We start from the raw sequence: 17,077 nt of genomic DNA, 5'->3' as shown, positions 1-17,077 counted from the left end.
CGTGAGCTCAGAATCTTTCCAGAACAGCACCCTCCCCATGGGGTACACCACCCCAGGCACTGTGGCTTGGCAGGGAATGGTTCCACCAGAACTTTGGGCAGAAAAAAATGCATAGTCAGTTTGGAAATGTCTAGAAAAGTGTGATAAGGGTTTACACTCCTCTCCAAGGAACTGGAGCAGAGAATGGAGACAAGTTTTCTAGCAAAACCACTCAAAGCATGATCAGTCTTTTAGCCCACCCCCCTCTTCCCTCCGCTTTGATGGTTGGTCTCCAGTCTTCATCACCTCTTAAAAACCGGAGAGGGCTTTACACCAGAGGCTTGGGAGTAGGAGAGGGGCTCTGTACCAGGGCTTCCCATTTCCAAACAGCCTCAAACCATGACTTCTAGCACTATCTCACGCTGAGGTTCTGTACCCATACCTAGACACACTGGCCAGAGGGAAATACGATGGCATTCATCCATAAAATAAACATGGGGCCTGAGAGTCTGCATTTCTAACAGGTTCCCACAGACGCTGTTTGGAGACCAAACTTGGGCCCAGGGGAACCATCGTACTCCCCCACCTCCATCGATCAGAGGTCACCAATACCTACAGATGTGCAGCGACTGGGACAATCAGGAATGATCAATCGCTTTAGGGCAGTTTGCTTCATGTACCTGCCCCATCTCTATCACAACCTGAAGGTTAACACCCGTTAACTCCAGCCCCATGGCTACTGCCAGTGTGATTTCCTTGTCCTGCCCCATGGGCTCAAGCCACATTCCCGTGAGTCCTAGGTGTGACTTCCCCTGTTTCTCCTCCTAGTGGATGCTTGACCACCTTGCTTCTCTTTTGATTAATGACCTTCAGACTCTCCTCATTTGCCAGGATTTACATTATCCCAAATATAAGAAAACATTTCCTAGTGCCATATTTTCCCCATCCATTCCTTCCTTCACTCAACAAACCCTTCTTGGGTGTCTACTATGCTCTAGCCACCATGCTGGGGAGGACAGCACATCTGCCCATGACAGTGTCGTCACTGCCGTCCAGTCTAGGGGAGGAGACAGAGAAGAACCAAACACACACACAAAATAACCCAGAGGTTAATTAATTACAGAATGTCTGGCCTCCGCTCACCCTGCACTAGGCCTCTCTGGAAGGAAGGAGCAATTTTTAGTCACCTCTGTACACCCACCACCCAAGGTCAGGTTCAGAGCAGTTTCCTGATTTAAACATTTCAAGGCTCCCTTTGGCCACAGGTGAATCCTGATGCTCCTCATCACCACCTGTTCCTGCCACCTTGCCTCTGTCCTCCTATGCCTTCTTCCAGCAAGACTGAATGTCACTTCTCTGCTGTCTCTCCATTGCCTGGAACACACTGGTTCTTCAGGCCTCCCCTTGCTTCCTCCTCCACAGGCTAATCTGAGGCCCCACCGTAGAGGTCGTCTTCTCCGAGAAGCCTTCCCTGACACTCCTTTCAACCCCCCGGGGAGGGGGTGTCACATCCTCACATTCAGGCTCCCCCGTGCCTGCCTTCTGCCTCCCTGTTCTTCACCCGCTCAGTATCCCTGCCCCCAGCCATCGGCACCGGAGTGTCCGGCCAAACAGTGATGCATCTGTCCAGCCTGCTCTCCGAGCCTAGCACAGCGCCTGGCATACAGCAAGTGCTCCAGCAATATTTCTTTGACAGAGGTCCAGGCCAGTCCCACCTTGAAGGTGTAAACCACACTCCTGGCCCAAGAGCCTAGAAAGAGGTGATGAATGATCCCCACCTACCAGGCCCTTAAAGAAGCCCCCGAGGGACTGTCGCCGCTTCTCCTGTCTTTTTTGGGACTTGTCCCCATTCTGCAGCGAGTTCGCCTCCCCCGCGGCCGGTTCCACACACTGGACCGGTTCTTTGGCTTCCTGCTTGTTGCTCTTCTGCTTGTTCCCCTCAGCCGCCACCTTCTTGTCCTTGGAGGAGCTCTCTTTGCCCTTCTGGTCTGCTCCCGCCGGCTCTGGCTCTGGGGATGTGATCGCCTTCTCCGGTGAGTCTGACTTCTACAGCAAGTTCAAACAAAATTCATGTTTAGTAGCTATAAGACAACACTCAGTAGCAGGAAATAAGTATGTCAGAAGAGAGGTGTTCAAGTGTTGGATGGGGTCTACGTGTTCATGAGTCCTGGGTGAAACTGAAAAAAAAAATAAGAAAAAGGTGCAAATACTTATGACGGTTCAAGGTCACAGTGGGAGACATTTGTTTATCTAAAAATTCATTAATGCTTTCCCAGCAAGCATTCTTCTCTCCTCCTTCTGGGACTAGAACTTGCATTTTCCTTGGAGAACTACCCTTTTCTCTCCTTTATTCTCCTTGGAGAACTACCCTTTTCTCTCCTTTATTCACCGTGGTTCAGACAAATTAATTCTGCCCCTGGACAAAGGCACAGGACTCAGGCCTGGTCAGTCAGAGCCATGCACATGATCCGGCTGCTGTGATTGGTTCAGGATGGCTGAATGCAGATAAAAACTGAGCCAATCACAGAACCTTGCTAAATCAACCGAGAGAGAGGTCTGTCTACTCTCCATTGGATTCCAAACTGTGAAGATAAAAGCCTGGAGCTTCCAGAGCCAGTGACATTTCCAGGAAAAATCTGCTTGAAAAGGAAGCCAATAGAGAGAAAAGCAGAGCTGAGAGATGAAGAGAGAGAGAGGGAGAAAGAACCCAGGTGCTGACAACCTCCCATATGCCCCTGGATCTAGCTGTTCCTGAAACCCTTCTGTGCTTAAGCCAGCTCTGAGAGGGTTTCTCCCACTTAAAACCACATGTGACTCTTTTCTTGGGATGCCTATTCCTTTTTTCATGGTTATGTCTATCTTAGTTTCTGGTGTGAAACTGTTCTTTTGTTCATAAAACAGTGGTGAGAGAAGATAAGTGTTTTAAATTTTGGATGTACATCTTTCATGCTGAAGAGAAATTTTTGCAGTCCTACTTGGTTCCTACAGTTTGGAAGGATGAAGCTGTAAAATCCAAAATTCTAGAAAATGCTAGGTAAATTACAGATAACAAAATATATGTAAAGCAAAAGCCTTTTCTCCATAACTTACTTGAACTGAAATTACTATAGGGGCCAGACAGATGAAATAAAAACATGACAGAGGGCAGGGGTAAGAATAATCACATAGAGACCTTACTTCCCCAGTTGGGAGAGCAATGTAAGAAATATTTCTCTAGTGTAAGAAAAACACCAGTTCAAGCAATGCTGGCTTTGATGTTGGGGAGAAAATTGGAGTGGCGGGGAGGATTGTGGTGAATTGTCACATGCCCTGTCCAAAGGGGCAACAGCTGCTCAGACCCAACCAAGATGCTATGTAGGATTGCAGCCCCAGTGCTGTCAAGTCTTCTATTTTTCGCATAGAAACTTGAAAACAGCCACAACACCAGCAACCCCGTGGGCCACATTTGACCCGTGGGCCACATTTGACCCGCTGAATATATGTTTACAACTCTGATTTGTAAAAGTGATAGATTGTTCCCGAGTGAAAAAGTTCTTGGACAAAGTTGCAGTTTGATGGAGAAAGCGATAAGCAGAGAACTGTCATTTCTCATCAGTATCAATATACCCCTTAGAAATAAGCAAGAAGACAGAAGATGCCCCGGTCCCAAAAGCTTCCTGAGGGCAGAATTCCTTGGAGAAAGGAAACATCCAACACTGAGTCATTCCAAGAAGCTCTCCTGCCACCACCCGCTCTGATTATTTCCATCGGACCCCCGCTGCCGAAGTTGTAGCAAATGCGAAGTAAGATACAGATGCCCAAATGCAACAGAGAGCCGAGAGCAGATCCCCTGTACAGTAAGACAGAAACTCCCACCACGAGGCTCTTCAGAAAGACCACAGACCATTTGCACACCCTGGTGACTGTTTTTGTTGCATAGAAGATGGTAAGATCCAGTTATTGGCTAAGGGCTTCGTGTTTGGAGTCAAAAGAACAGGGCGTGGTCCTGGTTCCATCACATCCTTGCTGTACGACCTGGAAGAAATCATTGGCTCTCTCAGCTTCCTCATCTGTGTGCAAGCAACAAAAGACGTCATACCTCATGGTGGTCTGAGGATTAAAGCCTGTATCACACGGTGTCTGGCCATGGAGAAGGCCAAACATCAAGGGACCGGTCTTCTTGTTTGGTCTGGGAGAGAGGGGGTTCCAGGACATGCAACTTAATTTTAAAACCACAAAGTTCCAGGCAAACTGGGGAGAGTCGGTCAGCCTGACCCGACATTGCCTGCAGAGATTCTTTCTGAGAGATTCTTTCTGTGTGGCTCTGAGAGCCAGGTACAGACCAAGGACTCAGGAAATACTTGTTAAATCGAGTGTCCCTGGGCCTCTCCAACCTTGTCTCTTATTCCTCTCCCCTCTGTTCCTTCTGCTCTAGACACATGGTCTCCTCTTCTTCCTCAAACAAGCTTATTCTCAAAAAAAGGGACTTCACGTTCGCTGTAACTTCTGCTCAGTATGTTTGTAGGGTTTGACAGGATTGCTGCTTCTTTGCTGTCAAGTCTCAGCTCAGATGTCGCCTCCTTGGAGACGCAGTTCCTGTTTAGACGGTCTAAAGAAGCCCGACCCCTCTCTGACAAAACACTGCTGTGTTTTCTTTATGTTTGCCTTAATCTTGGGGATTTCTTGGCTCACTTGAGAACGTTCCGCCTGCCTCTCTCTGCTGGAAGGGGAGCTCCAGAGAACAAAACTCTTCTGTCTTCCATGGCTTTATTCCCAGCACCTCATCTGACACATAGTAAGTCTCCACCAACATGGGTTGAATGAATGGCCAGCAACTCGCCTTCCAGATGTTTCTACACTATTTCCCTCAGCAAATCACTGTGAGGTGGGGAGTGAGAAGTGCCCACACATCAATAGCTTTCACAGGACATTGATTTTTTTTTTTTTTTTTTTTTCAGGAAGGGAGCTTTCAATGGATCAGGTCCATTTACCACAGGGTTACGCCATGCTATTAGGCTTAAATGTTCTTCTTAATGGCTTAGAAACTAACTTCTGAAAATAACAGATGGATGGTTCCTTATATTCAGAGTAAGCTAAGAATCTAAAACTGTGTGATGATTGCTTTGTCATTAAATGTAGATGATTTAAAATCTTTGCTTGGGATTTGACTCTCTCAGAATTTATAACAGAAATTATTCTCATCCAAATCATTGGAGTGTATCCTCCCCTAGAACCCAGTGATGCTGGCAGGAAGTTGGAGGACAAGGTCATGGAAGCATCCCATTTGATTCAGACCTTAGAAGCATACCTAGACCAGGAGGTGCCTGAGGCTTCTTCTTCTGGAATCATCAATCAAGACTTTTATAACCCTGAGAGGGCAAATTGGAAAGGAACAGAGAATGTCTCTTCCCACCCCCAAAATTCAACTAAGCACTTATCATCTCTCCAAGATTACACATCTGTCTCCTCAAGTCTGGGTCCAGGGCCCTCTAATGGATTCTCAGAACACTCCTAGGTGAGTGTAAATAGAATGAGGTTTCTAGCTCACTCCGATTTTCACTGACTTCACTTACATTTTAGAATCACTAAGATGATTGGCATCACTGTTTCACATCAAGATCCTAGACAAAATGTACAATTATATCTAAATGTTTCATATTGAATAAAGTAAATTTATCATATTTCCAAGGTAGTTAACTTCAGGATTTTTGGTTCCGAAGTGGTCTAGAGAATGAGTTTGGGGCCAGGTATAGTCATAAATTGAAAAAGAAAAACAAAAATAATTTGAGTGTAGCAAAAAGCAATATATTCCCTGTTGAAATATATGGGCTAATCCAATTATTATGGAAATAGAAATATCATAAATTATTTATAGTCATTGCTGTCCATTTGTGTGTGTGTGATATGAACAATACACTAGGGTGGTAATTTCCTATCAGTGGCATAATAGTAATAGTAACAAAATAATAGCAACTAGTATGCCTTCATATGTTGAAACCCTAACCCCCAGTGCCAAAGTATTTGGAGTAAGAAATGATTAAGGTTAATTGAGGTCATAAGGATGGGGCCCTCATCCAATAGGATTAGTGTCCTTGTGAGAGCTGCCATGTGAGGACACAGCAGAAAACAACTGTTGGAAAGCAGGAAGAGAGTTCTCACCAAGAACCATGCCAGCATCTTGACCTTGGATTTTCCAGCCTCCAAAACTGTGAGAAGATAAATTTCTGTTGTCAAACCACTGAGTCTATGGTAGTTTGTAAGGCAGCCCATGCGGCTTCACGTAGCGACTAACATTTATTGATTCCCCGGTACTAGGTCTGTTCCAGGGACCTTACATGAGTTGACTCATCTAAGCATGACAATGCCACGAGGCAGTCCTTCCCCAGCTCCATTGTAGAGAGGAGGAAACTGAGGCACGGAGAGATTTGGTAAGGTGTTTTTAGTCACACAGCTAAAAAGTAGCGGAGCCAGGGTTTGAACGCAGGCAGTCTTGAGCCTGCAACTCATGCTCTTAACCAGTTCTCTGTATTGCAAACATTAGTAGAAGAATATTTGAGGACATTTTTGTGAAGGTGTATTTCTAAGTTAAGAAAGAGTACAGGTTATAAAACAGGGTGTTGAGCATGAGATGATCCCATTTTAAAAAAAGGAAATGTGTAGTTATAAAGATGTCATAGCTATGTTTCTTTAGAATGGAGAAAATAATGGAAAAAAACCCCACATTATCCCATGTCTTTCACCTACTTTTTTTTCAAGGAAGAGCTCCTGCTCTACGCCAGGCACTATGCAATGTGATAGAAAAATAAAAGAGGCTCCTCCCTCGCTCCACGGATGCTCCAGACACGGAAAGGAAGAGGTAGAGGAGACATAACTAATAGACAAATGACTCATTACAATGTGTGATAAATTCCATGAAGTGAAAGAACAAGATGCAATGATGATGGGCGGAAATAGAACATCTCCTTGAGGAGGTGACATTTAGGCCAAGACTTGAAGGACAGGAAGGGATTTGCCATGTGGAGAAGACAGAAAAGCATGTGTTAAATGAAATAGCCGAGACACTCTAGCTTGTTCATGCACGTATCCGCAGAGCCCAAGATAGTGCCTGGTATACAGCAGGTGCTTAACCTAGAGATGGTAGATGAGTTGTCTGTGGCGGAGAATTGCATTGGCAACTAGGCTGGAAAGAAGTGAGAACATGCAAGCTAAACCCACCACCAAACAGAGTTGACGTGTCACTTACTTGATAGCTGGAGTCTTTCCCATTTATTTCTTCTGAGTGGGTGATCCCTCCATCCCCTTTCACTGACTAAAATAACAAACAGACAATGGCCTTTCAGCTACCATGAGCACAGCAACAAGGGGAATGCAAGGGGAGTTCTGAAATGGATGACCTCATGCATTCATGATTGAGATTTGGGGTCAAGACAAATGGAAGACCAGCTAGAAATGTACTACTCATGAGATACACAATTTCCATGTGGCTTGTAACCAGAGTCCGATTATATTCAAGTGTTGGTTTTCCCCAAATAACAACAATAATGGAAGTCTTAAACCCTGGAATTAGGTAATTCTGGGATAAAGAAATGATGACCAAAATGCTGATGTTGGAACCAAGAGGTGGTGGGTCATGTTGAATGAATGAATGACTAAACCATTGGTAGCCTTCTATTGGTAACATTTAGGTGGTGGATGTGTCCTTGTATTTTTTTTTTTTCCCTCGCAGAGAGGTGGGGTTTGTTGAATATCCTACTTCCCATTTTTAGTAACTGCTGTGGCCTGTGGCATCAGTGATAGGGCTGGATGGGTTGAATTCACAGCTTTGGCTCCTGAAAGCACACGCTCAGTGAAGGGTTCTCAAACCACAATCCCAGGGCCACAGCCTCAGCATCACTTTGGAGTTTGTTAGAAATACCAATTCTTGAGAACCACGCCAGATCTACTGAGTCAGAAACTCTCGGGGTTGGGTGGGGGGATGAGCAACAAGCCCTCAGGGTGATTCTAAAGCATACTTGAGTTTGAGCATCACTTTTTAAAGCTAATTGGCATAGACAAATGCAGACCAATACCGGGGCCTGCGGTCTCCGCTGTGGATTCAGTAATGCTCTATGCCTGACGCTTGATAAAGTACCTAAGAAATCTGGTAATGAATTGCCTAGTTCTTATCAACAATGTTGCCTGGGGTTTAATTCCCACATATTTGGTCATTGCTTATCGTCTCCTCCTCCTCTGCTGGAGGAGGGGAGTGTAGGAAATGGGGGTAAGCAATGTGGGGCAAACAGGAAGACTTCAGCTCCCACTGTTATGATCTTCGCTGTTCTGTCAGCAGATGGCAAGAAACTGTAACACCTGCATCAAGAACAGGTAAAAACATCAAAGGCACTCAAATAACTTTTTGACTGATTAATATTATATGTCTCTTAACCAAGTATGGTGCTCATATTAGTAAAGATAATGAAAATTATTATTCATGAAATCTAACTCTTAGTGGAGTGCTTACTAAAGGTCAGGCAGTGTGCCAAATGAGATAATAACCCTCACTAGTTCATTTATTTATCATGCAGAACCTTAAGATGGAGGAATAATTTTATTTGCCTCCTTTTACAGGCAAGAAAATGGAAGCTCAGAGAAACCAGCATGGGGCACGGAACTAGCAGGTTAGGGAGCAAGGATTTGACACCAGGCAATGACTCCATATCCCATACTCTTAACCACCTCTCGGTACTGTCCCTCCAAGGTAGGAGCCGCCATTCAATGAACACATTTTTTATTAAACATCTACTATGAAGCCCCCTAATTAGGAAAGATAATAAGGGCTTGGATAAGATGGAGGTTGATAAATCTCAAATAGGGAGGAACATGCCCATCCTCAGAGGTCAACCATGCTCGTCTTTAAATACTACTTGGTGCCACTAAGATTCAGAAGTCTTGACTAGGACTGTCAATGGTTTAACACAGTATGGCAATTTCTAGGTCTTGTCCTGCCTCAGAAACAACCTTTACAGAGCTTGACATAAGGTAGAACCTTGATACATGCTTCTTGATTGGTTAGGAATGGAAGAAATCTTTCTTCAGCCCAAACCCCTGGTGTCTGGAAGTTCCATGTGCTTTTCTTAGGGACATCACTGTCATGGGTTTCACCAAGGTATTCAGCCCAGAGGCAAATAAGGATCTGTTTGTCCTCTACACATACTTCAGATCCATTTGGATGGAAAGTGGTTTTGTCTTCCTCTGGGTCTTCTGCATTGTTCTACAAGGGCCAGTCTTGCTTGAGAACATTTAGAAAAAGAAATGGACTCTTTCGGTTATCATTTCTCTCCCTGTAACCAGCTCTGTCAGCCTCATTGCATTCAAAGGTTTTGCCATTTTGGGATTTCACTGGCCTCCAGAATTCAGGCTGTCATTAAGAGCCCTTCCTACCCAAACACATTCCCTAGTGTCCTTTAGAATATGGCGTCACATCCTCATTAGCTGGCCTTTGGGGAATGCTGAATGGCAAAACCAGCCAAACAAACAAAATGGCTTTTTAAGCAAAACCTCAGTGGAGATCAGGAGGCAGGCACGGCCCCTGGTGCCACCTTCCTGCCCAAGAGAGAGAGATTTTTTAACTTCCCTCTAGCGGTTTCAATTTGATATCTGTTAGGTCCTCTGCCACTTTAAGGTTTAAATCTGCTTTCTTCCCCTCCCTGTCTTTGCTAGCCCTTGGAGGAGAGTTTGGATTGAATCAAAAGTCTTTCTTGGCAGCAGTGGATCTAGGTTAGCATCCGGAAAACAGCCCCTCCGGCTGTTCGGGAGTTCATTGCAAAGAAGTTCAACTTCTTCTTTAAAAAAGAGACTATCTCAAGCTTTTCTATGATTTTCCTCTGTTACTCATTTTGAGGCATAAAAAGCTGTATATATGCCAAGGTGACTGCATGCTGAGTTTAGACTAAGGGTCTTAATAAGTCCCTCCCTCCCTTCCTCTCTTTGTTTTCTATCATTCTTTTCTCTTTGCTGAGTCCTCTTTTAGAGACCAAGTCAAAGAGTTCATGTCGGGCTCTGTATTCAAAGGACAATAACCACAGAAGCTCATTTGCTCCAGCTGTCATAAATAGAGTTACCATTTAAAGAACCCAAATTTTTTTCGGGACTACCTAATACTTTAAAGAACAGTTCGAAGACTACCAAGCAATTTCAGAGCTTTTCTAGTTCATTACTGATCAACTTTCTTCCAGGGGTTTATTTTTATTCGTGAGAGCCAAAGGTGAAGCATCTCAGGGCATCCAGCCTGCAGTGTTGGGATGGAATCTGGTTGTGACATCCAAGCTTTGCCTATTAATAAAGTCATTTTTATTTCTTTCATTGTGTCATGTATTCTAATAGCTTGATACTCTGAGGAGCATTTGAACCCTCTCCAACGTGTATCTCTTAGATATTCAAAGTTCTAGTGGAAATGTTTGGTGGGCAGCTCGCATTTCTTTGAAAGGAGTGCGAGTGTATTTTTGGTGGAGATCTAATTCAACCGAAGTTGAGATTTAAAAGAAGAATTGGGAAGATATTTTAATTTATTGTGTGGGATTGTTTACTAGGTCAGCCTCATTGTTACACAAATCCAAGGAACTGGACCTGCTAGAAATTTCCAGAATCAACAAAGGCCATGAGTCCAACCTTCGTGTTTTACCAAGATGCTCACTTCAAACCGAAATGGACAATCAGACAAAATTACACAACCAAGGCAAATCTCAGTTTAGTGACAAACATATTCAGAAAACGTACATCCGAGCTTTATGTAAGTCATGTATTAATTCTCCTCTCTCTTGCCTTGTTGTAATTTCAGGTGATTTCAGATGAGCGCAGAAAACACTATGAGGAGAATCACAAAAATGGAGCTATGGCTGTCCTTTCTCCATGTACTCTCAAAGAAAATCAGCTGCGAGGAGCACAGAAAGCCACAAACACATCTAAGTACAGGGGATGAGCTTTAGAATCAACAAACACCTGAGTCTGAGTTCTGGTGCTGCCATTTTCCAGCTCTGTGACCCTGACCGAATCACTTAAACACACTGAGTCTACATGCCCTTCTCTGCACGGTGGGATGGGAATGTGTTGCATGGAGTTTTTAGGCTAATAAATGAGCTAAGGCATGCACTGTGCTAGGATGGTGCTGGCCAGGCCACTGGCACATGATACATACACAGTAGCTATTATCATCATTACTATAATTATTAACCGAGAGTGCCAAGTGACCACAGAATCTCCTGTAAGGGTAGAAAGGAACACAGGCTGCTGCGGAGATAGAAATTGAAACCTCCCGAAACACAACTCTGTTTTCATAGTCAGTACTTGGGGCAGAATGGGAGATCAAGAACTTGAGCTGGAAGATTCCTGTTCTTGTTTTTTTTGTTTTACAGTCACCATTACAAACCATCCTCCTTTTTCCTCCAGATGGTCAATTTCAACAGGTTTTATTAGATTTCTAGATTGAAGGTAAGCAATGGAAGACCGTGATTTCCTGGCTGTATCCTCATTTGGATCTTATATGTGCTCAATATTAAAGCTCACAGTCCCTCTCTGTGCCTGAGAACATGATTCCAACAAAGAGCTTCTTACAAAACGAATGGTCTAAAGAAAGAGGAGGAGGACTAAATGAAACAGTAGGTGACAAGGGTTCAGAGGAGGAAAGCACTTTTCAAGTACAGGGTGTTATTAATATTGACAAATTATAAATCTATATCTCTATATTCCCATCTACCACCGTATGGTTTCATCTGCCTACCTGGTTTGTGGGCACATGAATAGAGTTCTCCACCCACTCACTTTATAAAAATATACTGGCACTTCAAATATCCAATTTCTTGACATACACTTGAATTAATACATATAAGAATCTTTTTCTATTTAGGGTATGACAGATGTCTTAGCTACTCTTTGCAATTATTTTGAAAATCTGTAGGAGCCCATAGGATTTTTGTGAAGTGATAGAACTACCTGTGTTGGATGCAGCGCAAGGACTTTGGGGACTCTATTTATTTTTCCTGAAATATACTTATTTTTCCTGAAATAAGATTATTTAAAAAATGATATTCTTTCCATTTCTATTTTTTATGAGAGGTTAATTTCTAGAAAGAAAAAGATCTCTTTAGAAATAACCTGGGCGATGCATTTATTTTTTTTAAATATGCAACCATGAGTCACAGTGCCATGGGACAGCAAAATATGTTTTCTGAGAGAAATTTAAGGGAGGCCAAGGCGAGGAGGTAGAAAATCAAAAATGATTTGATGAATGGAGACATTGATTATAAAACAAGGGTGACACATTTACAATTGAGCTTCCTCTTCTATTAAATCAATTATTTTAAAAATAACTTATGTTTTTCTAACAATATATAACATCATTTTGAAACGTCCACTTATTTGGCTCAAAAAATAAAAAATGAAAACCTCAGTGATGAGTCAGATGTTGTCTCGATTTTCAAGCCCTGAGAGGAAGGGTTGGTTTGGTTTTGCTTTCTCCCGCATAAATCTGGACTTTAAATTAGTTTGGAAGTCATGCAATGTTAGCTCAAAGTGTTTCCTGAAACGATTGCTGAAGCCAACTTCCAGGAATGCATGCTGTGGGGGATATTAGCCCATGTGCATAAAGGTAGGTGTGCAAGGATGTTCATCAGGTTAGTTAGTGAAGGACCTGAGATCAATGTGCATGAGACACATGGTGGGTGCTCACTGCATATGGCCTAGAGTTAAAAATAAACATGTTTTCCTCATTGGGCTTTATTCTCCGTGAGGACAGGGGCCGCGTCTACTTACCGTTATATCCCAATGTCTGGAATACAGTGGGTACTCAATAATTCTTTGTTGAAAAAATGACCAAATGAAGTGCAACAAGTTGGAAACAAATCCAATGTCCATCAAGAGACAATGGTGAATCCCAGTATGATAAATCCAGATGATGTGATTCAATGAAGTTGTTATAAAGAATGAGGTAGTGCTATATCAAGGATGCAACACCAAATACCCCCAGGGATAGGGCCAGGGACATAAATGAGTGAGCTGGGTGTGACAACAGGGAGTTGTGGGATCGCGGTGAACCGGAAAACCCACATCGTCTGTGTATTTGAATTATTCACAATGGTAATATATTTTTATAATGAAAACAAAACAGACTGCAAGACAAGAATCACTAGGGTGTCTGGAATTTTTAGGGAGAATCCCCCAAGTCATAGAAGCTTTGGAGTTTCAACATTAATAAAGAGGAATAATGTTCAAGCTCCCAGGCATAACCCTTTCCTTGGACGGTAGATAATAAGAACAATGGACATAATAAGACCTGATGCTATGAATCCACTGAAGATTGCTCCGGAAAAATGTGTCCTCTTCTACCTCTATCCCTATCCTACGGAGAATCAATTATAAAGGACTCTTTTGTTTCCAACTTGTTCCTCTAACAGTTCAGAGGTACCCATTTCTATTGCTAGAAAATATCCCCCAGAAACCTCTAAAGGATAGCTCTGGAGGGTGAATTTAAGTAATGTGGGACCTCATTAGAATTCAAGGATTTGAATTGAATGGATGTAGTGGGTGGTTTAGACACCTTTCGTGTTTTATTTGGAGGCTCTTGCATTTTCTTGTCTTTAAGTGAAGAAGTCTCAGGTTGGTTATTTGGAAAAGAAAGTCATACTATTTGCTATGTTGGGGGGGTGGTAATCTCTCAACTCCACCCAGAAATGGGAAAGTTGGATCACTCTCAATGTTATGATGAGCTATTTGGGGATGCCATTTGTAATGTCAATGGGTTGCCAGAAAAAGCCCAAATGTTCTTTTCTTTCCCGACATTGTGTAAAAATTGGTTGAAAAATCTCAGATCTCGATCCCCATTTTCGATGCCAAATTGCAGAGTAAATGACCAGGAACATAGATGGGGTCCCAGCCATACAGCCTGCTCACTACTAACTCTATCTACATTTCCTACTCTCCGAGAGTCCAATGATAAAGAAGATGATTCCTGTTGACAATTCCTAACAGAGTCATTTCTAATATGCCTCAGCTCCCACTGGCAAGGGTTTTGTGTTATGTTATGTTGTGTTGTGGACTAGAAAGAATTCCTTAACAGGCAGAGCCTGTGAAACCAAAGGGTTGCTTTCTCAAAGGATTAAATTCCCAAATACTCCTGAAAATAATGGTACGCTATAATGAAATTCTTGTTTTTCATTAAAAGAGAATTAAACCAATGACCTTTTACATGGGCTTTTGCTCTTTGTCTTCCAACCAAGTTGGGTTTTGTTGCATTATAATTATTTAAGTTCTTGGTTGCTTTGTTATTTAATGTATATGACACTTCAGAGACACCAAATAACATCTGCCCACATTCTTTCCATTTTCTGCAAGCTAAAAGCATGGCAAATTTACCAACTGAGTTATACACATTCACTATGGGAAAATTATGTTGTCACTTTATAATTGGAATTATTTATAAATCAGCTTTGTCCAAATTTGTGTCACTCACACATCACTTTCAGAATTTTTCCAACATCAGTATATAACTTGGTCTATTTCTTACCTAGTCCTTTAAACAACGCCTTATGTTCTTTGTGTAAATAAATGTACTCTCAAAGGAAACTGCATATCATTACCATAATGAGAAAAACAATATCATTTGCCATACAGAGAAGGAAACTTTAAAAATAAATTAAATTGAAAGCGAACAGTAATATTAACTTCTGCATGGATGCGGCCGTCTGCCAAAGCTCAGCACCCAAGACCAGCTCTTTCTTTGTTAAAAAGGGAGTTAGCAGGAATTAAGGAAAGGTTAAGGAACATTAGCAATAAACTGAGACTTGCTCAATGATTGGGTCAGAAGGAGGAAAAGCAATTGTCTCCCTGAACACGACAGATCACGTGTATCCCCTCTACACCACCTACAATTACGGCTCACCCCACCTGAGACGGGTCCTTTGCTCGCAAAAGCTGATCTGGGTATTTCAGCTTTCCTGGGCTGGAAACAGGTGGCTTACCATTTGTCTGAGAAACGCCATCAGGGAGGTTCTCGGTGGTTTTCGTTCTTCTCTTTTGAATCTTACTTCTGTGGGTTCGGGTGTGGCATCTCCTTCTTCGTTGAGATCCACTGTTTGTAAGGTTGATTCTACTTCCTCGAACTTTACAACCTCTACTGGTGATTCACACACCACCTGGTAATTATTTTGCCAGGTAATAAGACAGTGAAAAAAAAAAACATTCCCCCAAACAGGCTTTATAAAGTGAGGGGTCCTGGTTGCCCCCTTGTCCACGTGCTACAGGTTTGACCCAATGATCATTTCTACACAGGCACATCTTCGAGAAGGAACACCCATGTCTTATATTGTGCTTTCAAACAGTCAATTTCGAGAAAAAAGGCCAAATACGCTGACTCGGAGGTGGCAAAAATCCTGCTCCATGAGGTATAAGGCTTAGATAGGAAGCCCTTCCCGGGGACTGCCGTCCACAGCAGGCTCACTACCCCTTCTCTTCCAGGAGGCCCCCCTCTTTGGTCCACCATCGAGGTGACTTACCCCTGGCCTGTATAAAAATCAGAAGTCATCATTTCCTTAAAGGTCCAGCCTTGGAAATGGTGGCCACGATACCTTCCATCGCATGCCCAAAGATCCCCTGCAACTGGGAAGACTTGTCCTCTTTGCGGAAAAGATAGTGTGAAGTCCACACTGGATTTAGCCGACTGGACCTCCTCCTTAACTTACTTCCCACCCCAACCCAGGACCGGTCATTTGCCTTTGTTTCTGAACCAAAGTTCCTGCTTTCAGAAGAAAACAGAACTTGGCAAGAACCATGGTGAAGTTCCTGACGGCCCCCAGCAAGGTACCCAGGGAGCTCAGTGCCCCCTGAGGGTCCGTCGGGGAGAAGGGGTGGCCAGCTATGGGGGGTTTGGATGCAAGGTCCGATTCACCTGTGCTCTGATTCCAAATTCTGTTCCTTTGCCTTGCCTCTCGCTCCATTTGTGCTGTGCCCCAGTCACATCTGGGCCAGTTTCTACTTTGCATTGATCCTTGCAACAGATTTAATTGGCCTGGAGAAGGCTCCATAATTTCTTTGTTTCCTCAGGCAGGGGCTGGCAAACGACTATAAAATCCGTCCCAGAGACTGTTTTAGCACAGCCCTGAGCTAAGATGGATTTTACGTTTTTTTTAAAGGGTTGTAATATGTTTTTAAAAGATGAAAGACAGGCAAGAGAGACTACATGTGGCCTGTTAAGTCTGAAACATTTACTGCCCGGCCCTTCACACAATAGGTTTGTCATCCCCTGCCTCAGAGGAAGGCTGTCTAGAGCCAAAGGCATCTTTGCATTTGTCTTTGCTGGTGCCGGAACCCCCAGCTTCCTCTGCGTCTTATACTTGCTGTCAGGGAGTGGGGGAAGGGACCTTAGGTATTTCCAAAAACACCTGTATGCTTGTGGAGAAATTATTTTCCTTTCCTTCATGCAGAATATGCCATTGGCTTGCACATGACCCCAGTGATCCAAATTGAGAAGGACCCTTGATTTCTGTATTGTCAAGTGAAACAGGAAGGTGCCCATTAACAAAGCAGCATGAGGGAACACCCTGAAATATGGCACCTAAATCACAGCCGTCTCTCTCCACCTTCCATTTTATAACATATTGACACGACTTCTAGCATCTTTCCTTTGTAGATAAAAATCTAGGTTGGGGAGTCATCCACTCAAAAGTCCGAATGTGGCAAGGCAGGCAGGTAAGATCAGCATGGATTGACCATAAGACACAAAGGAGCGGTTGCGGCTCTGTTGGACAAGTCAAGTTGTCCCATCTCGAGAAGGAAAACACTGGACCGCAAGTGTCTGTGAGAAGGCTTCTACTGTGGGCTGCCAGGCTCTGACCCAGGCCCATCTTGGGAAACCAGGCTGAGACTGAAGCCAGGTGACATACTGGGATTGGTGGTCAGACGTGGTCATGGATTTCCACATCTGGACCTGATTCAGTTCAGCTGCACTTCTGAAAAAAAGCTTCGGCCACCAGAGTCCAGGGGTAAGCCTGAAATGCAGGTCATCTGACGCAGTGCTCATGAGAGCAGCCTGCAGCTCCAGCCCTGCCTGGTCCTACGTCTCCACTCCACCCCTTACGGAGGCTCTAGACCA

At 43.6% G+C, this 17,077-nt stretch overlaps 1 protein-coding gene across 5 annotated transcripts in view; it reads right to left on the bottom strand.

Moving 5' to 3' along the window:
* Positions 1-17,077, bottom strand: part of BCAS1 (brain enriched myelin associated protein 1) — a 92,580-nt gene that overhangs the window by 3,281 nt on the left and 72,222 nt on the right. For 2 of the 5 annotated variants that reach the window (XM_081832552.1, XM_081832550.1), the window contains 3 exons: positions 14,949-15,122; positions 7,202-7,267; positions 1,762-2,025 (listed from right to left, as the gene is read on the bottom strand). In XM_081832552.1, the coding sequence (XP_081688678.1) occupies positions 1,762-2,025; positions 7,202-7,267; positions 14,949-15,122 (504 nt within the window). The remainder of the gene's footprint in view (positions 1-1,761; positions 2,026-7,201; positions 7,268-14,948; positions 15,123-17,077) is intronic. The other 3 variants (XM_081832555.1, XM_081832554.1, XM_081832553.1) reach the window with 2 other exon arrangements.

Source organism: Leptonychotes weddellii, chromosome 10, assembly GCF_054177405.1.
Source record: "Leptonychotes weddellii isolate Sample4059 chromosome 10, ASM5417740v2, whole genome shotgun sequence".
In the NCBI taxonomy this organism is placed as follows: Eukaryota; Metazoa; Chordata; class Mammalia; order Carnivora; family Phocidae; genus Leptonychotes; species Leptonychotes weddellii.
Note: the sequence above shows the minus strand (reverse complement) of the source record. Positions and strands in the feature narration are given on the sequence as shown.